General features: G+C 43.6%; 1 protein-coding gene across 1 annotated transcript; it reads left to right on the top strand.

The window, feature by feature from the left end:
* The first annotated feature begins 54 nt into the window (after positions 1-54).
* On the top strand, positions 55-25,276 carry csf1ra (colony stimulating factor 1 receptor, a). The gene is made up of 22 exons (XM_052080354.1): positions 55-371; positions 4,564-4,682; positions 8,844-9,131; positions 9,218-9,505; positions 9,596-9,732; positions 9,816-9,981; positions 10,067-10,268; positions 10,857-10,972; positions 11,063-11,174; positions 12,758-12,957; positions 13,259-13,350; positions 13,438-13,564; positions 13,775-13,879; positions 14,000-14,110; positions 14,213-14,375; positions 15,195-15,277; positions 15,364-15,467; positions 17,353-17,475; positions 17,551-17,662; positions 18,670-18,769; positions 23,586-23,697; positions 24,182-25,276. The coding sequence occupies exons 2-22, from the start codon at positions 4,631-4,633 to the stop codon at positions 24,374-24,376; spliced, it is 2,988 nt and encodes a 995-aa protein (XP_051936314.1). The 5' UTR covers positions 55-371; positions 4,564-4,630; the 3' UTR covers positions 24,377-25,276.
* The last annotated feature ends 1,076 nt before the right edge of the window (positions 25,277-26,352 follow it).

Here is a 26,352-nt window from a genome sequence, read left to right as displayed (position 1 = left end):
CGTAGGCAGTCACAGTTCTGCAGAAGCACAGACAGGGGCTATTCGTCGCACTTCCTCGTCATGAGAAAATTTGGCCTTGAATTGGCAAATTGGAACTGGCTCATTAATTCGTTCAGCATAATGTGTTGAACAGCCTCCCTCCCTTACACACACGCACACACACACACACACACACACACACACACACACAGTCCCCTCCACCATCCATTTGTCGACCTAAAAGATTTCATGTTTGTTGTGTGACAAGAGTGGCAGGGTCAGTGTGGGGAAGCAGGAAGAAGGTAGGAGGAGACTCTTGCATCTGTTCCTGATGTTCGAACAGGACACAAGCATTTTCATCATCTCCTCTGCAAGGCTGAACGCAACCAACGGTAAGTACATTTCATGTTTGATGTCCCAGCCGGCTTACAAGGCAATCCTTTATGAACTTTTGCCTTCATCTTATATGGCCCACAAATAGAAACTACAGATTGTGGTCAGAGGAGGGTGTCCATTCTCTCACTGACGTTAAATATTTTTACTAATGTGAGTTACATTACAAGGCTTTATTTGCTGAAAATAAATACAGCCGCATAGTGATGAAGGTATAGCTCATTTTGAACAAGCCCACTTCACCCTCTTGTTAGGTTGCAAATCAAATGGACTCTTTATGAGGTTTGTAAATTAAAATAAAATTTGAAAACGCAATGTAAAGGGTTCTATTTTTTATCTTTACTCATTTTTATTAAATATGTTGACTTAAATGAATAAGTGTGTAACCAGGTGAACCTTACTTAGATGCTTGTAGTGAAGGCTTCCTTGTTTAACAAATGTAGCACTGTCACTTTAAGAGCCACACTAGATCAAAACACGCGGGAACATATGCAGCGTGTGAGAATCAGACCAGTAAGGGTGACAGGCACGTGAAGGAGGGTAGTCGCTGAACTGTGCCCGCTGCTTGTCCAAAATTAACACCTAACATGCGTCATGGTAAACTAGTTACCAATTACCTGAATATCGCCAGGGTTACGATGACGATCATGGGTGTATCAAGTTGGGACGCTTCTGGGAACTTTATCTTTGAGACAGGCAGGTAGTAACAACTGGTAGCGTTCTCCCAGGTGAACATCGTTAATCACTCGGTACAAGAGTCCATCTCTCTCTCTGAGACGGGGCCACTGTTTTAGCAGAGCGTGCACTGGCTTTGAAAGGCCCCTTCTTTCTTAATAAGATGGTTTTCTCTGATGGTTCCAAAAGTCTCGCACCACTTTGAGAGTCGGGTCGGCAGCCTGAAATCCTTGAAGTACTTCCTTGGAATATCCCGGCAGTGTGGGGGTATTATCTTGAACAGTTTCATCATTTACTGTCTCATTAGCTTCTGACGCTTGCAGCTGTCTGATCATATGGGTCTCAACTCCTGCCAAAATCAACTCTTGTTCTAAAACCGTCCCTGGCCTCAGGGAGCTACAAATTGCTACACTACCATAGATTCGGGCCCCTCAAACTCCATTTTTGGCGACCCCGCCACTTGAGGTCGTTGCTGTGAATTTCACGATACTGGAACGTGCAACAGATGGGCGTGGAAGTGTTCTCGTGATAACGGATGTGTTCACGAAGTTCAGTCAGGCAATTGCTGTTCGAGATCAAAAGGCAGATACTACTGCAAAAGTCATCCTGAGAGAGTGGTTTCTCAAGTATGGTGTGCCAGAACGCCTGCACTCAGACCAAGGCCGGAATTTTGAAAGTGCTGTCGGGGCTGAGTTGTGCAAGCTCTATGGAGTTAAGAAGACCCGAACCACACCCTATCACCCCCAAGGCAACCCACAGTGTGAAAGGTTCAACCGAACCCTACATGATCTTCTGCGTACGCTTCCCCCTGAAAAGAAACGCCGTTGGCCGGAACACCTGTCCGAATTGGTCTATGCATACAATGTGACTCCACACTCAACAACGGGACATTCACCCCATTACTTGTTGTTTGGCGTCCATCCTCACCTTCCAGTGGATGCCTTACTGGGCCAAGAGCAACAAGTCAAAGATGATACAGTCGACTGGCTTGCCGTACACCAGGAACGACTCAGAGATGCACATGCCCGGGCAAGAGAGATGACTGAGACCAAAGCGGCTGAGAGAATGGCCCAGCAACAGGAGAAAGTCTACTGTCCACCTGTTGATGTGGGTGAACTCGTGTACCTATGTTTCAGGCCTCTCGGAAGAAATAAGATACAGGATGCATGGGCCTCGACCATGTACAAGGTTGTGGATGTACAAGGAACCACCTACACAGTAGAGACCCTAGATCAGGGGTGTCCAAACTTTTTGCCAAGGGGGCCAGATTTTATGTGGTAAAATGTCAGGGGGCCGACCTTGGCTGACATTCTTTACATTGAACAACAATATTGTTCAACAAATTTTAGTAAGCCAGTCTGTTTCACATTTCCATTTTTATTTTAATTTCAACAATCTTAAGAATTTCTTTTGGTTCATTTGAAACAGGAATTTGAAATATGACATATCAGTCTTGTTAACTCGTCAGTGATGCCCTCTAGTGTCTAAATGCTATTACTCATTTAGTGAATGCTATTACTCATTTAGCCACTAGAGGGAAGCAGTACTCTATGAAACATCACTCACCAGTCTACGAGACCTCAGTCAATGCAACACGTGTTCCATTGCGCCCAACCTGCGGGCCAGACGGCACTGATTTTATGACAGGGGCCGAGGGCCGGATGAAATTCGACCGCGGGCCGGATTTGGCCCGCGGGCCGGACTTTGGACATGCCTGCCCTAGATGGAGGACTGAAAAAGAGGGTGCATAGGTCCAACCTCCGTCCATGTGTGGGACCAGCGCCGGAACAGAGAATTCCTCGCCAAGCACCTGAAAAACAACCTATCTCAGCTCCACCATCAGAAGACGAGGCGGACGATATCAAGTTTGTATTGATTGAAGAATTCAATGAACCGCTTGCGGAAGAGGAAGTTTCCCAAGAGCCAGATGATAATGATAATGTTTCTGACACTGGTTCTGAGGAGAAGGAAAACTTGGAAACAGACTCGCGGCAAAACCTTGAGGCCACATCAGATGTTAGCATGGCCGAGGAGAGCCCAAGACCTGGGCCTGCACCGAGGGGAGAAAGAAAAGTGACTGTTAGTGTAGGTGTACCCAGTTCTGCCCGACGCAAGAGTCAGAGGAAAACCGCAGGGAAACAGAAGAATCCGTTCAATCTCCCCGTGTCAGCATGCAATGCCATTTCATCAAGTCCGGATGTGTTCTCTCAGATTTTAGCAGGGGTGGTCCGCCACACTTCGACCTTCACCAGTCAGGTAATCGAGTGATAAGTCACCGAGGACGTTGACTTGTAGCAGGGGAGAATGTAACCAGGAGAACCTTACTTAGATGCTTTTAGCAAAGGCTTCCTTGTTTAACAAATGTAGCACTGTCACTTTAAGAGCCACACTAGATCAAAACACGCAGGAACATATGCAGCATGTGAGAATCAGACCAGTATACCATGACGCATGTTAGGTGTTAATTTTGGACAGATGATTAATTAGTTGAATGTTATTTGTAGAGCACAATATCTGGAGTGGTTTGGTTTGGAGTTTGAAATCTACCACTAGTGAGTCGTGTGAACAGCTGTACAGCGTAAGTGTCCGCAATATTATAAAATGTAAATATATTTTTTTTGACTGTGAAATTATATGAATTGTGTTATCTGTTCTTTAGAGGGGAGATCATTTGTGTTTGTCCACGTGCTTTGTACACACCCAACACACCGGAACATATCGAGTAAGTGTAGCTGCATCTCAAAACATTGGGTTGTAATGATTATTTGTTCTGCACTCAGAAGTATTGTGGCTTGGAAATAATGTATTTTTATTTCTGTTTCACTATTAAGCAAGCCACTGCTGTTGTCTATTGTGGCGGAATTGTCTTAAATCTGTTAAATGATTTTCTTTGATCTCTTAGATCCCTTTTCGAACTCTTTTAAAATTCAGTTTACATCTCAGACTTTCATCTTAAAGCTGTACAATTTCTCAATGTTCAGTCGGGAATAAAGCCCACGTAAAAATTATTTTGTGTCCAGCCTAGTCCTTCCAGAGACTCGGCTACAAGTATAATCCAAAACACAATTTACCGAGCAAGTACGAGAACAAGTACTTTGAGTATTACTTGATATCGAGTAATGATACTTCATAGTGGTATGCAGGTATACATCCATAAAATGAAGCTTCATTTATCCATGCAATGGGTCACGCTGATTCAAGGAGGGTTTTGGAATACCAAAGAGGATGGTGAATGTACCAGATATGTAGTTAGGTTGTATGATGCACTAACTTGGCAACAACTTGACAGCCTTGACAACATCTGATATAAATAAAATTAAATAGGCAAAGGCATTTTCAGTTTTATGCTGATCATTGGGAAGAGATGTTTTCTGGAAGTTCTTTGCATTTTTTGAAGTTAGTTCGCATTTGAAAATAAAGCGTATGCTATGTTAATGTGGTCAGTAAAAAGAAGTTATGAAGGGTGTTGACTCAACAAACTGCTTATGATGTGGTTTCATCTCTTGCACGCTCCAGACTTCAAAAGAGTGTTGGGTTGCACTCACACATCAACACTCAATCGCTGCTTTGGAGTCGATTTAGGATGCAGGCCCTCCTGACTCTGCTGCTGGGATTTGTGGTCTTTGCCGCCTCAGGTAAGGCAAAAAAATCAAATACCGGCAACCTAACAGTTGTTTTGCTTTGAGACCCTTTTTTGGAAACAATGTTGTATTTTTTTGGATTATTGTACATCTCCTATACTCATTGACGTTTGTTTCTGTGGGTGTTGTCTTTTGGTATCATAATGACTTTCTCCAGGCGTCCTTCTGGTGTCGATACCACGATTTTTGGGGAGGTGCTGTTGTGTGCATGTGTATATGATTCTGCTATTTGACCTGTAATTGCAATTTCATGTACTGTGAAACCTCGGTTATCGACCATAATCCGTTCCAGAAGGCTGTTTGAAAGCCGAATTGTTCGAAAACCGAACCCATTTTTATACCCATTAGAATCAATGCAGAAAAAATTAATCTAGAAAACAACTTTTTTTAATGTGTAATAAGAGAGCAGGTAACAACAAACAACATGTTGTATGTTTTATTTTTACCAATTTTAACATAAATATAGACATTGTAACATAAAAATTTTACATCTCTCGGTCTCTCTCTCTCTCTCTCTCTCTCTCTCTCTCTCTCTCTCTCTCTCTCTCTCTCTCTCTCAATCATCATGGTAATTGTAGATTGCATTATTTTACACCTTTAATTTATAAACCCTAAAGTAATGGCTGTAACTATGGACGTTCTGTCTGCAATCCTACACTTTGGTACGAGGTAAAAATAACCTCCATCCATTTTCTGAACCGCTTTATCCACACAAGTCCAGTCTCGTCCATATTAAAGGTTTGCTGGGGAAGACATTCCTCAGCCTTGATGAGATTTTCAAACTCAACGTTAAACGTTTCGGCAGCTTCCCTGTCTGAACTGTTTACTAAACACATGAGATCCTTTAGCCACATCACTGACTTTATGATGGTCTTTCTTTTTTAGGATGCTGCTGATTTCGGCATGCTGAACTCCTTAGCCAACACAGACACATGCACACCTAATTCATATCAAATCTTTCTTAAATTCAATAGTTTTGCACACTATTTCCTTTTTTTCAGTGGCTTTACTACTTTCACTTGCTTTCTTTGGTGCCATGCAGAAATAACAGTCCAATTTCCATCGATCTCAACAAACGTCTGTTTTTTAAAAATGTTCATTGAACACGTCTGCCTTCAATGGTTGCACAATGGACGCTCTTTTTTTGTTAAATCTTTGAACACGTCTGCTCACAAAGAACGATGCTCTTTCTTTTTTTTTTTTAAACAATCTTTATTGTACACGTCTGCTCACAACGGAGGCGTCACTTCCTCGTGTAAGGAAGTCAAGAGAAGTCGAGTGGGGCATTCAAATGAGCTCAGTTTGGTCGAGAACCGGTTTTGGTTGCAATCAGAGGCATAAAAAACTCTAATTTTTTTGGTCGAAAACCGATTTGGTCGACAACATAGATGTTCAAAACCCGAGGTTTGACTGTATTAGCATTTGCACACGAATGCCTCCTTTGTGCCGTGTTAATTCTGACTCACTGAATTGGCTTCACTTTCTGTTGTTGAACTGTTTAACATGCCAATGACCGAGGGTCGGGTCGTCGGTGACTAAACCCCCACCTGTCCGTGCAAGAGTGACTCGTGAGGAGGGTGGCTAGACACCCTGTAGACCTAAAAATGAAATCTATCAAAGGGTGTCGGCTCAGGAGAGCCAACAGCGGCCATCTTGCACCCCCAACCATGGGTAAATGGTCCCACTTCCTTGTGGGCATCCTCGGTACAGGAAAATAAAACCTGAATAAACCTGACGCAAATCAGGAGTGGAACCCCTAAGGACTCCTGCAACTCCTGCAGCTTCGCTTGTGCCAACTGAATTGGCTCGTCCTTTCCGTTGGATCTGACCAGCAATGACGAGAGGGGGAGCTTGTTGTCTGGGCAACTCAGGTTTTCCACATCACCCGCCCAGGCATGTTGCGCACTGGAGAGGCCAGTCCAGCGATGTTGCAAAATATCAACACAACACTGGAAACGGCAGTTACTGGTTAAAAGCTCTCTCCGATTGGCGAAGGAAATGCGCGCCAGGGGTCACTTCCGATGGGAGAGATCATCGAGTCTCACTGGACAGTTACCGCCCGCCTCAAGCTGGGCAGCCCCCGGTCAGTGAGGTGCTGTCCCGCAACAGCTCCCCTGCTCTACTGGGTGCGTAGAGCTTAGAGATTGAACATCTTGACAAGCAAGCCCCCGCACCAGGCAAAAAAGAAAGAAGGAAGAAGCTGTTCGACTTGCAAGCTGGAACGTCCGGACCATGTGCTCTAGACTCACCGAAGACCTCCAACTGATCAACGATGGACGCAAGACTGCAGTTATCGACAAGGAACTGGCAAGACTTAACATCGATATCACCTGCCTGCAGGAGACCCACCTGGCTGACAGTGGTTCCATCAGGGAGGCCAACTACACCTTCTACTGGCACGGCTTGCCACAGGACAGCCCTAGACAACACGGTGTAGACTTCGCTGTCAAGAACTCACTGGTTGCAGCTATCCAACCACCAACTGGCGGATCAGAGAGAATACTTGCCTTGAGGTTGTCAATGGCAGCAGGCTTCGTCAATCTCCTCAGCATCCACGCGCCGACACTCTGCTCCACTTTAGAGGCCAAGGACCAGTTCCAGTTCTACGATGTACTAAATGACGGAATATGCAAGACACCCAGTATTGAAGGATTATACCTCCTTGGAGACTTCAACGCTAGGAGGGGAGCCGCCTGTGTGACCTGGCCCTCCTGTCTCGGCCAACATGGCATAGGCAGGATGAACGAGAACGGACAGAGGCTGCTTCAACTGTGCTGCCATCACGGCCTGTGCATGACCAACACCTACTTTGATGTTTGCTGTTTATGTTGTTTTGCTGAAACACAAATTGCAGACTTCACTCAAATGCACCTGTGAAGCCCTGGTCTAGAATGACTAAAACTTTGGTTCATGATGCAACATCAGGCAATGACTGTAGGACAAACAATATCAGACAGTTAGTTGTTCACAGTGTGACCATGTGACGGTGGAAACATGTAGCCTCTTGCAGAGAGGCACTAACTCAGTCATCTTTTACAACATTGCACTTTACCGAATGTCTTTTGTACCTTTGGGGCAATGTACTTTCCTAACTCATTTTTTGATGACCAATGAATGTCCTAACATGTGTGTTAAACACAAATACGTTTGTACCTCAATTTACAAGTATTCCATTTATTTTTATTTATTCAGAGATACAAACCTTCTCTGAGATAATTTTTTTTTGGTCTTCTGTTGTGAACACAGATTTGAGGCACAAGCGCAAGATGATGACACAGAACGTCCCAACAGGCAGCTGCATTGCGAGTCAATCTGGCAGCCTGTTGTTGTGTTGACTGCCCAAATCTCGGTTCCCATTCGCCGAATGGGAACCGAGATTTGGGCAGTTTAGGTTGTCCCGGCCGGTAAAGGGAGCTGGCTGTGTTGTTTCACCTTTCGGTGCCACAGACTGCAATGGAATTGTCCCATATTGATTTTATTCCACAACGCTTGGGGCTCTGTCTGCAATTATTATTATTTTTTTAATGTCTGCTTGTTCTGCACCTGCCTGTGATGTAGTGATGACTGACGGACTGGCCCAGCCTGAAATAATGACGTGTTGATGATTGACTGGCCGGCCGGGCCAACGGCGAATGACGAATCATGGCCCGACATAATTTACTGATCCGCCCACCACTGCTGTTACACTTGTAAACATTTTTTTATTGATGGCCTTAAAAAAGTGGTAACAAATTGAAATTTGGCAATGACGGAAGCTCAGTTAGAATAACGATGATGGGCAGGTGGACCGGCCGCTGGTGAAGGATGAATTTTGTGAAAGGAACATGTATGTTTTAAATGTGAACATCACTTTTACAAAATGAGGGTTGTTGATACAGACTCTTTTCTAAATAAATTGTATAAAATTAGATACAAGTTATAACACACATACGTATTGTATGACACACTACACACAGTACAACTTTACAGTATATACGTGTATAAGGCACACATTTAGATGGTGCTTTGCACTAGATTTGGGCTGGCTATGAAAATAGGGCCCATTTGTTTAAAAAGCAATAGGATGGCAAGGGATGCTATCAAACATGCTATCAAACATTAAAAAGCGCATTTGAAAGCCGCGGACCTATAATGATGAATCTTCTCCTTTCCTAGTGGAGTGGAGGCGTCCAGTGATAAGGCTCAACTCAAAGGTGGTGTCAGGTCCTGAGGTGGTGATCAAGTCCGGCACCCCATTGGATCTGAGGTGTGAGGGTGATGCACCTGTGAACTGGCAACCCAGATTGGCCAAGCACAAACGCTACATGTCCAAGGGAAAAGTAAATGTCTGCACTTTGAAGGTGGCACGTCCCTCTGCTGAATTCACTGGGACCTACAAGTGTTTTTACACAGGTGGAACCCAGCATCGTAATCTGACCTCATCGGTTCACGTGTTTGTAAAAGGTAAACTTTTTGTTTCCGGGATTTGCATTTGGGTAATCATTCCACGCAGGTCAGTATGGTTGTTGATTTGCCCCTCCCTACACCAGATCCCAACCGTGTCTTCTGGACCAGCAGCACCCTGCTGAGGGTGGTGAAAAAAGAGGGTGAGGTATACTTGCTACCCTGCCTCCTGACTGACCCGAGCGCCACAGACATTAGTCTCCGCATGGACAACGGCACCACTGTTCCTCCTGGGATGAACTTCACTGTCTACCGGCACCGTGGTATTCTCATCCACAGCCTCCACCCGAGCTTCAATGCTGACTATGTATGCACAGCCAAAGTCAATGGAGTGGAGCGCACTTCCAAAGCCTTCTCCATTAACGTCATCCAGAGTGAGACCACGGCAGAATGAACAGACCACAACATTCCGGTAGTACATGCCGCCTCTTGGGCACTAATCGTATCATTCCATCCTTCTGTAGAGCTCCGTTTCCCCCCGTATGTCTTTTTGGAGACGGATGAATACATACGAATTACTGGAGAGGAACTCAAGATCTACTGCACAACACACAATCCCAACTTCAACTACAATGTCACCTGGGTCTACACCACCAAATCTGTTAGTATGATCCATGCTGGGAATGTCTCTTGGGTTTTACAAGATTCGTAAACTCTTATTTGTCTTGTTTGCTGTCTTTTCAGAAACCCAAGATAGAGGAGAGGGTCCGCTCCAGTGGAGAAAACCGTTTGGACATACAGAGCATCCTCACCATCCCTGCTGTGGACCCTGCAGACACTGGCAACATTTCATGCATCGGAACGAATGAAGCTGGGATGAACAGTTCAACAACGTACTTGCTGGTTGTAGGTAAGCAATGAGATTAGTCACTCGTGGCATGATTCCGACAAAAAGATGCATTCCGAAAGGAATTCTCTTTTGTGAATATATGCAGACAAGCCATACATTCGACTGTTGCCTCAGCTCTCCCCAAAGCTGACTCACAAGGGTCTTCAAGTTGAGGTGAACGAGGGAGAAGATCTGGAGCTCACGGTGCTCATTGAGGCGTATCCCCACATTGTGGAACATAACTGGCAAACGCCAACATCCCCCAGCACGTCCGCGCAGGAGAAGACGCTCATCCGGTATAACAACAGGTGAATTTCACACCCCATGGACATCCATTCTTGCGTTTACAAATAGGGGTTACAGAAATGTACTTACAATGCCTGGAAAAGGGAAAATAAATGTCCTCGAAATTTAACACACCACAGAAAGAATATAACATGGCTGAAAAATTGTGAAAAAGTATACCATTGTCTTTGCTTTCAAACGCTTAATGCCCCGCTGAAAAATAAATACGACTTTGTCTTGAGCAACCTGTCTTATGCCAACACATTGAGTTGTGAAAATATCGCCACTTTAAGTGGCGATATTTACTTTCCGGTGGTAGGAATATATGGCACCTGGTTAACGCGGGCATTGCCATGACAAGAGATGTAGCCACCAGCTGATGGATTATTATTATTATATTTTTTTACTTTTAAGTAAAAGAGCTGAAACTGTTTACAAGTATCTGCACTTCTGCTTGAGGACAGAGTGAATATTTGAATGTGTTCTCAGGTAATGAGACCGCTGCAACAAAGAAGTTCTGTTCTATACTGATGTGAAAGTGCACAAATTCTGAAGTCGTCAAAATTAAATTCCTCTTCCCCCCAAACCGCCCCTCCCCCCGCCCCCATCAGATACCATGCTACATTGCACCTGAAGAGAATGAATGCTCAGGAGCAAGGGCAGTATACTTTTAGCGCTAGGAGTGTACTGGCCAGCGCCTCCATCACATTCCAAGTCCAGATGTATCGTAAGTGACATGTTCAGCAGCTTTTGTTAAACTCCCTCGTCCAGATTTTGTGTTTTATCTGGATCATCTGTGTTCTCGTCTAAATGGCAGAGAAACCGGTTGCCGTGGTGAGATGGGAAAATGTGACCACTCTGACGTGCACGTCCTTTGGCTATCCTGCCCCTAGAATCATCTGGTACCAATGTTTTGGAATACGTCCCACGTGAGTGTTTTTGCCAAGTGAAAACAAAACAATGAATTCCTATTCTAATTCGTGGGACAATAAATATTCTTTACTGGATGTGTTAACATGGGCGGCATGCTGGTGGACTGGTTCAGAGTTCAATTCCTTCCTGTGTGGAGTTTGTATATTCTCCCCGTGCCTGCGTGGGTTTTCTCAGGGTACTCCGATTTCCTCCCACATTCCAAAGACATGCGTGGCAAAGTTAATGGGACACTCTGAATTGAATTATCCCGAGGTGTGATTGTGAGTGCAAATGCCGATTGGCTGGCCACCAGTTCAGGGTGTCCCCTGCCAACTGCCCAAAGACAGCTCGGATATGCTCCAGCACCCCCGCGACCTTTGTGATGATAAACAGACTAGAAAATGGATGGATGGATGGATGGATGGATGGATGACTGTGTAACACCCATCTCCCGTAACAAAATTATTAACACTCTCAGTAATGGGGCTGGTAGTACTATGAATGGAGTCCTGGGTATTTTTATTACTGAATAAATGAACTTGGCAAACAGGAGATACAATATAATCATAATAGTCCTTGACCTTTGAATGAAAAATAGACAGTATGTATGAATGCAGGCGCTGTAGATGCCCTGACAACCCCCATAGACACAGGTACACACAGATACACAATAATGACAGGGGGTGCCTTTACAATATATTTTTAAAGATGCTGATGATTATAATCCGTTTAATTAATGATTCAGAGGGATCATCCCATGCTGGTGTCGAATTTATGAATGAAACACAACATCCGGCACTGAAATCCGCACCAATTTATCTGCCTGCTTCTCGATCAAATACATAAATATTGCAAACGACTGCTCGCGTCTTCAATTAAACCTGGTTTTTGCAAGTCTAAAATCTAGCCTGTTTCGGAACCAAATTTGCAGATGGGCTGGCGGGTCAGGCAGAAACCCCCATTGAGGTGTAGCTCATCAACCAAATTCACAAACACGAACTAAACCATTACCCCTGCTCAAAAATGATGATGCGGTCGCTTTTACGGCAAGCACAAATGATCGTGTCGTGAGCGAGGCTGGTCTGTGATCAAAACACGGCCCCAAACATGCTTGACTCGACTTGGGCTGGCACGAAAATGAAGTTACGCCCGTTATGCCCTCCGCACGGACGCCTGTCTACCAAAATAAGGCTCTTAGGTGGCCTTCATAACTTCACTGTGACATCCTAACACCGTTCTGAAGTTGTGTCCTACATTATATTTGCCATCCAGGTCTTGATTTCCTCTAAACACGATAAAAGAGGTCCAAAGAGCACTTCCTTTATCTGCTGTACACTGAAAGTCTCTCTTTAAAACCGCCATACTTAACACATACAATAGGCAAAAGAAAGCTATCATGAATGTTAGCATGCTGTATCACTAATTTGCTTTTCTGCACAAAACATTCCATCTGATCTCAATAAAAGCAATAAATGATGTACTGACTAAATGATGGCAGTGATCAGCTACACCTCTCTCTACTACAGGGCTTTTTTGTTTTGTTTGAAATCCTATGAAATATTGCTGTAATCTAAATGTATACCTGTTTGCATTGAGCCAGGTGCAACGAAAGCAATACTGGTGTGCAGATGGCAACCCTCCTGCAAGCTCAGACAGTGCAGCTTCAAAGGGAAGAATATGGGACGGTGGCTGTAGAGAGTGTTCTGACTGTGGGACCATCCAACCGGAGGATGACAGTGGAGTGTGTTGCCTTTAACCTAGTTGGAGTCAGCAGTGACACATTTGCCATGGAGGTTTCTGGTGAATATCTAGGCAGAAATGCCGTTCTGAGCTTCTGATTTTTTTTTTTTTTTTTTTTTTAGCTGTGTCACATGGACGTGACCTAAACCACATTTGACGGTCTGCATGAAAATTTCCGGGTTTCTTTTCTCACAGTCAGCTGCTTAATTTGGAACTTAATGTTATCTGTTTGTGACACTAATGACCCATTCTCATAGCAAATGCAAATTTAAGCACATTTTCTACAGCTACATATTCAAAGAACTGGCTTTTGTACCACACTGAATCACCACGACTAATTGATCTTTCTCTGGTTATGCAGACAAACTCTTCACCTCCACCTTAACCGGCTCTGCGGGCATCCTGTCCATCCTTCTTCTGCTTCTGGTGTTTCTGCTTTACAAATATAAGCAGGTAATGCTTCGAGAGACAGTATGATGGCTGTTTTAACAAAAACGTGACTTGCTTTAAAACTACTCTTTCCCTTCCTCCCTAAACCAGAAACCCAGGTATGAGATCCGTTGGAAGATCATCGAGGCAAGAGATGGAAACAACTACACTTTTGTTGACCCTACACAGCTGCCCTACAATGATAAATGGGAGTTTCCACGGGATAAACTCAAGCTTGGTTAGAAGCGTGTTTTATATGAAGTAGTTCAAACCGTTCTGTACATCTATAGACTAGAGTGAGATCCACAACAAGAACTGTCTTGAAATCTCTGCCTTGACCAAGATAGTCATGTTGACTTTTAATTGAGATGTGTTTATCCAGACGTTCAGCGATAACTCAAATAATGAAAGGTGTTTCAAAGTCATGAAGTCGGGTCCAACTTTGCAGGAAAGATCTTGGGGGCTGGAGCATTTGGAAAAGTGGTGGAGGCCACAGCCATCGGTCTGGGAGAGCAAGACAATGTGATGCGTGTTGCTGTGAAAATGTTAAAAGGTGTGACTGCGAATTGTTGTTCCAGAAAACGTGATCAAGACATTATCAATATTTTCACGTGTTCGAGTCAGCGACAGCGGATTAATGCCAATTGCTTTGTTGTTTTTTTTTCATTTGAAGCCAGCGCCCATTCTGATGAGAGAGAAGCTCTGATGTCAGAGCTGAAGATCCTGAGTCACTTGGGACATCACAAGAACATTGTCAATCTACTGGGGGCTTGCACCTACGGCGGTAGCGTGATTCCCAAGCCTATTTTTGCAACAAAAAATATGCATGCAGATCCAGTATGGGGTTTTGATGAAATGTCCTTCATGTGACGTGGTTCCTCTTCAGGACCCGTGCTGGTAATCACAGAGTACTGCAGCCTCGGGGACCTACTAAACTTCCTCCGCCAGAAGGCAGAAACTTTTATCAGCTTTGTCATGAACATACCCGCCATAACGGAGAACTCCAACAACTATAAGAATATCTGCAATCAGAAACATTTCATAAGAAGGTAGGACACCAAGAACAATGGCAACGATGACCTTGTGAAAGTCTCAAACCGTTGAGGCTCTTTCCCAGTGCTTGCGTGATTTTTCTCTGGAACTGGCTCCCTTCCACATTCCAAAAATATGCACGTGTGGTGCCCCTGGGCCTAATTCGCCCATGCAACTAAGAGCTGAGTTATGTATCTTATGCCTCAGGATAACGTTTAGGTTTTGCCTTTTGTGACACACCTCCTGCGTGACCCTGACGTCAGTTCTAAAGTGTCATTGACTGAATCAAACATGTATCAAACGGGCTGTCGTACCGCATAGGCATGAGGAATATGACAATGGCTGAATTTTGGGAGGATAGTCTTTGTGGTGCTTGTTGACATAATTCCCCTCTGGAACTGAAAGTTCAGGGGTGTGTTCAAGATGGGGTTGTTTTCGATGTTGTACTTCTGGTTAACTTCCTGTTTTTGCAAAGTGACGTTCAGTAAAGTCTTTTGCGACACGTTTCCTTTCCTTAATCAACACGTAAGGTTGAATGAACCGTCTAAATCATACATGTGTGACAAAGTGCGGATGCTTGTTTGTTTCCATGTACCCTGAAATTGACCGAAAACCAGTCCAACGAGACAACCTGTCTCTCACTGAAGCTTACCCGCGACACTAATGGATTATTAGCATGACAAAAAACGTTGCGATGGAAATGTCAAATAAAACAGAGCTTTATCGTTATTGCCCTGTGTTTTGTCCCCTTTTGGATTTGACTTCTGTTAAGATTGAAGTGAAAATTCCAAGTTACCTCATGTTCCACAACAATGTGTGACAATTTCATCCTGCAGTGACAGTGGCATCTCCAGTGCGTCGTCGAGCAGCTACTTGGAGATGAAACCATATCACCTGTCAAACAGCGATCCATTACAAAGTAAGGTTGTCACTTATTTTATGAGGACTGTTCCTGAAACAAACAGACCTTCATTGTCTTGCTAACATGATGGGACTGGTGCCTAGACGCTGCGTGCGAAGAGACTGGAGAATGGCCGTTGGATTTGGATGACATGTTGAGGTTTTCCTATCAAGTGGCTCAAGGCTTGGACTTTTTGGCTGCAAAAAATGTGAGTGGGTTTTTTTTTTTTTTTTTTGGTATTTTTATCAGTGTGTTAATGATTTAGTTGTGCAAAATGTAATCCGCTACATTTGAAATTCTAGAAGATATCTTGACGTGGGAAAAATCTGCCCCATAATCAAAGGTTTGGTGTTCGAATCTGGGCTAAGGCCTTTCCTATGTCGAGTTTGCACGTTCTTCCCATGTTAGTGTGAGTTTTCTCCAAGTACCGTACTCCGTTTTCCTCTCATACCACAAAACAAAACAAAACAAAACAAAAACGTACATATTCTGTGAATTAAAGACCGGTGTGAATGTGCACTGGCAATTGATTGGCGACCAGCCAAATGTTTGACCTGCATCTCAGCCAAAGATTGGAGTGACTCCAGCTCACCTGTGATCCTAAACCGATTAAGTTGCGGAAAATGGATGAATTCTCATGTTTTTGTGATGGCTTATCACCAATTTATCCACTTGGTGTAAGCATTGCAATCTGCATTGTTCACGTTGGTGTCGTTGCTGAATTTGGGCAAGAGGCAGGTTACACCATGGTCTGCTTACCGCTCAATCATAGACTTGAGCAGGGTTGGGAATTGGTAAGAATTGAGTGATTCTGGTTCCATTATCAATACTGCTTCTCGTCCCGATTCCCTTTCCCTTCTCTAAAGGATTCTCATTATGTGAGGAAAATACATTACAAAAAAGTTTTTGTTTACTTCAGTGTAACCAGTCATCGACCATGCACTCATAATTTGTGGTGAATCCTTTACGAAGAAATAGATGAAAAGGAGGCCGCTTACTTTTCAAAGTATGTCGGAGACCAAAAATACAATGCAATGAATGAGTACCAAGATATCAGAATGCTTTCGGAAATGTTCCCATTTCACTGTTGTTGCTCCAGAGAAAATAGGGAAGCTTTCACTTTCATCATTCTCACCTAGGCTTTTAATCCTCTTTTAATTCACCAAAAAGAAAACACTTTTGGCCACATAAAATTTGAGAATATTTACAGGGCTTCGTTTGAATTCAACACGACCTAAAACTAATTCCGACAGAAGACAAAGACTTGTTAAACAAAAAACTTAATGGACTCAGTTTTGCAAGAAACCTTGGAGCGAATTATAGACACCCACTACACTACATAGAAATCGCCACCTCCAGAGACAGTCAGGGGAGCTTCCCGACAGGCCCGTCTCAGAAATATGAGCATCAGAGCAGCCCTACCCGCAGCAAGACCCTCACCGTACCATATCATGATGGCCAGATCGCAACACTTTTTTTTCTCCTCACTCTTCTCTCATTCTTGACATTACATGAGCGTAATCACAGCCGCAACCAGGCACTTTAAGTGGCCCAACCAGCGGGTGAGTGACTGGTTCCTGCTTTTCCTTCAACTGTGTCGGCCTGATCAAACCCAAGAATGAGGCACTGGGAATAAACACCGGCCCTTTTTTTTTTTTTTTAAGAGGAATCAATTAGTGGAATCATCAGGCAAGGAAATTATTCCTGGAATCAAATGGACTCACTCAATTACTTGAAACCAATTTTCGATTCTCATCCCTTGGCTAGGTGCTGAATTCTTACCAACTCTTTGTGCAAGCTTCAAATATGTGCTGCGGTGATCCTCGTACAACAGCACGCTTTAAAATATCATTCGCATGTGCTTTAAGCAAACACATGAAGCACATTGTAACCAATTTGAACCAGTGGCAAAATGAAAGAAAAGGTGATGATGGAGTTGAATTTCAAAACAGTTGTTTTATGGTTTACACCTTTAAAACAGCACTCCCACCTGCTGCCATCACATTGAAACTTGGCTGTTGAACAGAAACTCCGTATATGACAGCAACTGTTGCCTTAGCATTCAATGAGAAAAGCCGCATTCTGGTGTGCAGTGTATTCACAGAGACGTGGCTGCTCGAAACGTTCTTCTGACGGACCACAGAGTAGCCAAGATTTGTGACTTTGGCCTGGCGCGGGACATCATGAACGACTCCAATTACGTGGTGAAGGGCAACGTAAGCACACAATTTGTAAACCACACTGTTCTTGATGCGTACTTGTTTCATTGATTGTGTCATGTGTGTTTGAAGGCTCGTTTGCCAGTGAAGTGGATGGCTCCGGAGAGCATTTTCGACTGTGTGTACACTGTGCAAAGTGACGTCTGGTCCTATGGAATCCTCCTGTGGGAGATATTCTCTCTGGGTGAGCAAGACCCAAACACACACACACTGCAGTGGTGGCAAAAGTACACACACTCTTAATGTCAGTAGACATACAGATTAAAAAATAGACTCTTACAAAAGTATTGATTTATTTCCCTAATGTGACAGCTGTCAGTGTGAAAACTCCTCGCAAGACCATAAATATGCTCCTCACGAATGTGCACAGGCCCCAAAAATAGCCATTTATGAAAGTGCAGTCTTGATAAATGGTCACAGAGAACGCTGTCCAGTTTCAAGAAAACATTACTGCTAGCAATGCTAAGGTAGCATTAGCGCAGTAAAAAAGCCAACGTTACCCATGGCTACTACATTTGGAGCATAAGTTGTTATTCGTGTGTTACTAAATGTACAGTTTGACGTTTCATTTTTTAAACATGTACAATCAACTACGTGCAGAAATATAGCAAATTTTGCTTCACTTATAAATACTCTCAGATGCTTGACGTCCCTTTGTTCTGCTTCTGTTTGCTGGTCTTTATGCCCAGTTGGGCAATTTTTAATTTTTTTTCGGAGGTAGATACGCTGCTCTAGTTTCAGCAAAGCTCCTGAAGCTCAAGGTAACAGGTCAGTGCAACTGCAGATATGTGCAAGCTAAGCTTCTGCGCGCAAGTGCTTGGCAAATGAGCGACATGTTAGCAGTTATGTCTTCTGTCTATGATTGGGTTTTTTTCTCAGGCGCAGTGATTTCTAAAACATTACAGTCAGGCCACTAAAAGGGTGGGTTTGGGAAGGGTGATTTTTTATTTATTTTCCCCACAGATGATCAACTTATAATGTATCATGGATAGCATACTCTAAGATCAAATTCTCTCTCTCTCTCTCTCTCTCTCTCTCTCTCTCTCTCTCTCTCTCTCTCTCTCTCTCTCTCTCTCTCTCTCTCTCTCTCTCTCAATCTCTCTCTCTTTCTCTCTCACACGCACACACAGTTCACATGTAGAAATGTCATGTTTTGTGGTGTTGCTTTCTCATGTGTTTGTGCTCCAACAGGTAAGAGCCCTTACCCCAAGATGGCTGTGGACTCCAGGTTCTACAAAATGGTGAAGCGGGGTTACCAGATGTGTCAGCCAGACTTTGCCCCACCTGAGATGTAAGCGTCCCCACCTTTCCCAACACAGAGCATTGATTGCTCAGTTTAACAGAGATTGACCTGACCCTTGAAGCTTATGTAAGACAGAAAGTTCTGTCTGTATGTACCAAGTATATCAGCACTAAAATTCATCCCCCTGAAGAACTCAGTAGTGATTGAATGAATTTGTATATGACTACATTTAGCGCATCTTAATGATGCCCCTTATTATGGGCCGGAACTGGGTTTTTTTTTCCACACCTCGGTCTGACGGAGTGATTGAGGGAAAGCGGCAAGTACTGTCACAAGTACTGTCATACTTGTTTACTGGCTTGCTTTGACACATTCTGTTGTCATCTAATGACTAAACGGTGACATATTGTCACCGTTTTCAGACATTAGATGAAAACGGTGAAAATTCATATGCACCGTCCTGCTCATGTCCACTTCAACCTATGAAAATATAAAAGTAATCGGCACAACTTTGGGGGGTTTGTTGACATATGAGCTCCTGAGAGGGAAAGCCATGTTCATCTCCAAAGAATCAAAAATATTGCGCTGATTGTTTTGTATTTTTTGTCCAGGTTGACATGGACAAGAGTAGGGATCGGCTATGAATTTCGGTGCCGGTTGGGTAGCGTTCTGACATTTAGCGATGATAAGGTGTAGAAAAAAAAAGGAGTGTGTTTGAAATTTCAGCATAGGGTCGGGAGGTCGGACAAAGTTTATTTTTTTAAATCTTTTTTTTCCATTAAAAATTTAAACAAAATAACCATAAAACATATAACAAGAAGACATTGAACCCGCCGCTACGCGGCCGGCGCCGCCGCCACCTGCCGGTATTTAGTTTCCTCCCCGCTTCGGACTCGGGGGGCCGGGGCGCGCCGCCGCCTCCGCCGACGTCCTCCTCCGCCCTTGGTGTTTAATCGGCCCGTGGTGTTCATCTAATAGTTCGCTGATTTTTTTCGATACATCAATGGATGTTATTTTCTTAACATTACGGTGCGAGCATGCAACTGTAACACAGAGAACGCGGTTTAAACTGTCGTCGCAGATGGCGGCCGCCGCCATGTTTCAATGTACGACAGGGCGACAGGGCAAATGATGCACGCGATCATCTTGAATATTGCGAGAGTTTGCACCGATGTAAACCTTCTACACAAAAATGTAGAGGGTTGTTTGAAAATAATGCCGATCGGTCGGGTTACCGGAAACACACTACTTTTTTTCTACGCCTAACGTTTTGTTAGACTCCGCAGACCCGGCAGTTAACGGGCTCCCACCACTGTCGCTGTCGGGTCAGTAGTTAGTGGGACGATAAGCGCTTCTTACCAGCCAGAGATGGAGCTTAATATAGAACGACTTACGAACAATTCAGATTTCCAAAACGCCTGTCAAATGTAGGGTGTTGGTATTTTGAGGACTTATCAAAGAAAAGCAGATCCCCAATGAGAGAAACGGCAGGTCAGCTACTCATTTCCTCATGCTCTCATAGAGAGGCTAATTGTTGTGATATTTGCAGAGGTTGAAGTCGGCATAAGTAGACACATAAATGTTGCCGCTGGATCGTCGTTTTTGGATATTATTAGCGATGTACGTTCAATGATTTTGAACAAATTGTGCCCAGTTCCTCTGCTGACTCCCACCAAAACATCGGTGGAGGGAGGGTGGCGTGGCTATATTGCTGAGCAAAAAGGGGCATTTTTTGAGTAGTTAGTTATTTATCCATTTCTCCAAAACAATTTTGATCAAATTGAAAATACAAGCTAATACAATGTTCCTTGTTGAAAAAGACATAAAAGGTTTGGGAGGCAAAAATGGGCCGTCCCTGCTGAACCATTCCTTTGATTGAAATGGTTTGAGGCAAATAAGTATTGATGATAGATGTCCAGGATCCGATGATGGATGACAGATTGCAGTGTGAATAGAGAAACTGATTGTCGATGACGATGTTTGAGGATGTTTGGTGGACAAGCTGTGAGCTAAACAGGCAGCGGAAAGTACAGAAGGTTTTTTATTTTCCCACTCATCTGTGTGTGTGTACGTGTGAGAGAGCATGAGAGCGTGAGTGTGCACTTATTTTCCGTGCCTGTCACACCACCCCGGAATAAATGCTCTGTGGAAACGGTGCGGAGTGAATGTGAGTCAGTTCCCAATCATCTGTTGTCCGGGTCTGAGTCAGGCCTCGGTTCTGCCTGTTAGCCACATGATCGCCATGTTGGTAAGCCATGGAACTGCCATTTCACGGCAGCAAAAAAACAGATTGAGGCAGGGAACAAGTCTCTCTTGTCCAAGCATGTAAAAACTTCCTTGTAGTCCCCCTTGTTATCGTTGCCGCTTTAACAGTCACATTCTGTATCGTTCGAGTCAAACTGGAGCCGTGACATTTGGCGGCAATGAAAGATACAGTGAAGGGCATTTCTTCAAGTGCAATTTAAAAATGAAAATATCTTCAAAATATTCATCTGTTTTACAAGTGCTGCAAAGTTTGTGTACTATGTCAAATTGAAAACACAAAAAGTGGATCGTAGACTTATCAGAGGGTTCAATCGTGGAATATGCCGGTAATCTTGAAACTGTGAAAGTGAAATAAAAGTGTGTGTGTTTTTGGTGGGACAGCGGTAACTGTGTTCGAGGGCGGCTGAAACAGTCACGAAAACTGTTTGTGCTCCCACCATATTTGCTTGTGAACACCTGGGAGAATCTTGGAACAGTGAAAGCGTAAAAAAGCAAGAGCAAGAAGAATGATGACACAAATGCGAAACAGAGGTCATACAAGAGATCTGCAAGTACAAAATTAATACCTGCAATGTCTGCACCATGAATGGATAGTTGCATTACAAGTAACCCTTTTCATCTCCCAGGTGAAACGTGGCATTACATGGATTAACCTTTTCATCCACCCTGTAACCTGATACCATGATAAGATGTCTACTATAGTAACCACTGTCCCTGAAAGGGTTTAATCACACAAAATGTATCAATAACAGCCAGTCCATACTTTGAAAAGATCTGACGTTTATGTGTTCTAAAGGATTTGTTTCGTGGATATTTCGGCCCGGATCAAAATCGCTCACCCAGAACATATGTACAATCACAAAAGATATCCACAAGAGAATTTCTCTCAAATGTGTATCAGCATATCACCGTCTCCTGATCACTGTTGTTACTCGATGCTTAAAGTCACTGAGGTTAGTGGGTAGCGCTGGATTATAAATTCATACCCCCAGTAGGGCTGACGATCTCGCAGGCCGAGCATCAAAGAGAAAGGTCCGGCACAAAGGCTTTCGCTGACGATTTGCCATTCCAAGGGTGGCAAACAACTTAACTGGAAAATCTTGATGTCAGATGCAGCAAGAGGTGGAGCAATTTCCATAGTTTGCTACATGTTCTGTCTTGAATTCAACAGTTTTTTTTTCGGGTGTGGGTGCCCAAACTTTTCGGATCGAAGATCTACTTTTCGATCAACTAACCCCCCGGGTTCTACACACACACGCACACGCACGCCATGATGAGAAACAGCCTGAAATTGAGGCATTCGACGCACATTAGCAGCCTGTTAACTGTCGTAGCTCACACGTATCATTTTAAAGTGCTTCCCTGAGCCCTCCTAGATTCCTATTCTTTGCCCGTGCCCTCAGTGAATTGTACACGAAGCAAACTCTGAATGAGAATAATGTCGATAAAAGATAGAGCGCAACAGCTCTGATCACAAGCTGCAATTGCAGACTGCTGAGCGCTAACAACTTCTGGTGACGTAATCACGCGGCACCGTAAATTCAAGATTTACCTGCTTTATTTTTTTAAAAAATATTTTTGGGGTGAAAATGAGACTGATAAGATGATTAGGGTGCAGCGTACATGAACACAAAAAATATGTTACTAACATGTACAAAGACACACAAATGGTTACTTGTTTTTTTTCTCCTTGACACTCTTCGGATCTACTTGGGACCTGTCTTAGATCTACCGGTAGATCAGGATCGACCTAATGGGCACCCCTGCCTTAGAAAGTGTGGTGAAACTCTTATATTGCATGCTGTCATTTTAAAGGTCTGACAATTTGCAGGATGCATGACGCCCTTGTTGGGTGAGTGTTGGCGAGCAGGCCGGGAGGGTTACGGTCTTGAGTTGTCAACAAATGCTTGCTTTGTGGAATGCACGATGCCTTCAGGTGAATGCACAGTACCTTTTTACTCATGCTCTGAAAAGCTTTGGACGGAAATCCGTCAATCCTGGGAAGACAGAATTTTTGAATCATACCAAAACTAGGGCATATATGGAAACCGAAGTTCCAGGGTAAAACTCATGGTTTGGCTTTGATGACATAATTCCTGGAACTTTTCTCACACACCTAGTGAGCATGTGCGGATGGAAAATGAACAGTAGAACTACTGCTCACTGGCCCCAAAGCCTTCAATGCGAACACCAAAAATGGGGTAGTAAACGGTAGTTGTAAATCGACTTTATTGACGATTGAAGGTAAGAAGCAGAAATGACGTCTATTTCCGTCATGATATCAGTGCGTCTCTGTTTCGATGCTAATATCCCGATCGATCCCAATTACTATGTATATCGGAGAAACTCTCTGCCCAACCATGTAAGTAGGTTATTCCAAATGTTTCAGAAACAGGAATTCTGACCTGAACCAGAATATTGACGGCATATACCGTAAACGTATTCAGAGTCTACTGATGATGTAATAGCTGCATCTTGCTCCTGCACACGGTTCCAAAGGCTTAGGATCGATCCCACAACCTTCGGGTTGAGAGACGACCACTCTGCCGCCGGAACCGCGCCGCCGCTGAAAATCCATCTTTTCACTTTCTCGCTTCAGCTACGACATCATGAAGATGTGCTGGAACCTGGAGCCGACCGAACGCCCCACTTTCAGCAAGATCGGTCAGATGATACAAAGACAGCTCGGCGAACACGCGGAACAGGAGCAGGTGAGCTGAACATATCTCTTTTCAGCTGAGACCATGTGACCACTTCTGTGGTACGAACACACAGTCTGTCCGGAATCTGCTCCCCGCGCTTGAGTGGGTTTTCTCCATCTCCCTCCGATATTCCCAAAACATTGGGTACGTATATTCTTAACTCAAAATTGTTCAAATGTGATGGGCTGCCGACCAGTTCACAGTGGAGCCTGCCCCTTGTGCAAAGTCAGCTGAGATTGGCTCCAGCTCACCCGTGACCTCAATGACGATAATGACGTATTTTTTAAAAAATCATAAAAATCGATGGACCATGTGGGCATTCAACTCTATCCCAGACAAGAGATTTAACCAAGTGTGTTGTCAAACAGATTATCCAACGCTGTGCCTTTTCTTTTAGTTATCTTGCGGAGCACACAAGAAACAAAATTCATGTTTTCTTTCCATTTTTTTGGGGCGTGACCAAGTTGACCACCAAATTCTGTTGGCCCCGCAGTTAATTTACCAGAATGTGCAGCAACAGCAGCCCGAGCAGCAACCGCAGGTTGAGCATCAACAGCAGGTCACGATGGCTGAAGAGTGTGAAGACTGTGACCCGCCCAAGTGCTGTGACGGCCCCTGTGAGCTGTCTTGTGACCCCGAGGAGGAGGAAAAGCCTTTGATGAAGACCAACAACTATCAGTTTTGTTGAAAATCCGTGCCAAACGAAGGGAAGCAATGTCTGTGACATCCGCTCTTGCTACCAAAAACATCAAACTTAGAGACGCGACTGCAGGAAACAAGCATGAATGCTTCCTCGTGGGCTCTTTTAGTGCGATCAGTGTAGGACTAGTTCAACTCCACCAATCCAGAGAAGTTCATCAAGATAATATTGTGTGTGCGAACATCTCTCTCTCTGTATTTCATTCCGCGACGACCTCATTTAGACGGCAAACAAATGTCGAGTGTTTATAAAGTGCGTAGACGAGCTAGGTTTTCTTCTCTGATCAATTTAAGTGAGCTGCCTGTTTTTTTTGAGTGTGTGCGTTTTTATTTTCTTATTTTTCGTATTTTATTTCCGTGCCAAATGGACTGTGAAGGAGGCAAAGAATGGCAACGTTGTTTTTTTGCCCTGCGCGCTTTGGCTATGGAGGTCTTGTGACACCATTCCAGTAGCCGTGGCTTGCTGGGAACATGTCATTGTTCCGCTCAAGTCAAATCCATTATCCACAGGTTCAGGACCGCATAGGAGCAATGCCGTATATCGGAACCACCATGGCAACTAATAGATCCATGATAGAACAGAGGAATAGTGCTTGACAATGTGATTGTGTTTGTGTGCATTTTGTTTTTCTCGAGTTCCATTTAACCTTTTGACTTTTGACCACATGTAGCAGTCAGCCTACACTGCCAACTGTATGAAGTAACTGTGAGAGATGCGTGCCACATGCAGCATTTCCAAATGTGCCTGATGTATATCAAGAAGGATTTTTATTTTAGCATCTAGGAAAGGGCGGTGTGGATATTGTAATGAATGCACACTTTATATACAAGATGTGCGGTTTTGCGAGTGAGACAATCTTCGATACGAATAAAAGATTTATACTGAAAATCTGGCGTGTAGTTTGTGATTACTTTTTGACTGCGATGACTTGACTTCAGTTATCCTGTCTTCCTCTTTAATAATACACTTCCTCCAATGTGTTTCCCACAGTCAGGCAACACTGCGGAACTCAAATGTGCTCAGATCTCCCTTTGTGTGGTTTCAACTAAAATAATGTTATGTCCTCTTAATGTTGCTTCTTTTGTGTAATCAATTGAACTAAAATTCAACAAAAAGCTTTTTGCGCTGTAACATGTCACTATCGTGCTTTGATGTGACTTTGACCTTTGATCACAACCCATCTGCAGCAATGCACAGGCTAAAATAGGTCATCAATAACACTGTTGTCATTTAAAAAAGTATATTAATAGAGTACTTTCATGCTTTTGTTCTGTTGATGTTTGATATGAACTGTCAACAAATGCAGTTTTTTTAATGTACCATAGCTCGTGCTGACCTGGCCCTTCTGTCAAATTTTAAAAGTCAATGCGGCCCACCCCTGCTGCAACGGAATGAACATGTGTCAACGTCAGCGTTTCGTTTTTTGTTTTAATTCTTGATTGCCTAGCGTGGTTGGAAATAATATTAATAAGGATTTTTCAAAATAAAATCCCAAATGACTCTCTATACAGTTCAAGACATAGTCCTCAATAAATATTTAGACTGCCGCAGTTTATGCAAGCTTACCAGCATCCTTTGGAATTATGTGAAGGGTTGTCTTCCATCATTTAAAAAAAAAAAAAAATCCACTTGAATATGAAATGGATCAATGGATATTTGCTCAAAACCAAAAACAGACAACAATGATTTATCGGTGTGAACATTAAATATTTGGTCTTTGTCATGTATTCAAATAAATATAGGTTGAACATGATTTGGGAACATAATTTGTATGTTGTTTTTATGTTTAGCACAACGTCCCAACTTCATTGGCTTGGGCTTGTAACATGATGCTTGACTGTTTCGTTTCTTGATAAATAACACTGATGGTGCAGCGTATCTCAGAACGTTTTGTCTCGATAAAAACATAAGGGAAAGTGGTATCAATACTTCCAGCACATGGATCATCAGTCCTAAAGTCAACA

The sequence above is a fragment of the Hippocampus zosterae genome, chromosome 1 (assembly GCF_025434085.1).
Source record: "Hippocampus zosterae strain Florida chromosome 1, ASM2543408v3, whole genome shotgun sequence".
Classification (NCBI taxonomy): domain Eukaryota; kingdom Metazoa; phylum Chordata; class Actinopteri; order Syngnathiformes; family Syngnathidae; genus Hippocampus; species Hippocampus zosterae.
The sequence above is the reverse complement of the archived record's forward strand: the minus strand, read 5'-3'. Positions and strand labels throughout refer to the sequence as shown.

What these genes read in the sequence shown, in the direction of transcription:
- csf1ra (XM_052080354.1), top strand. Translation starts at nt 4,631, where the DNA reads ATGCAGGCCCTCCTGACTCTGCTGCTGGGATTTGTGGTCTTTGCCGCC. An exon ending in ACGGGATAAACTCAAGCTTG is followed by an intron (nt 13,565 to 13,774) that starts GTTAGAAGCGTG and finishes CCAACTTTGCAG; the next exon opens with GAAAGATCTTGGGGGCTGGA. An exon ending in AACACGCGGAACAGGAGCAG is followed by an intron (nt 23,698 to 24,181) that starts GTGAGCTGAACA and finishes TTGGCCCCGCAG; the next exon opens with TTAATTTACCAGAATGTGCA.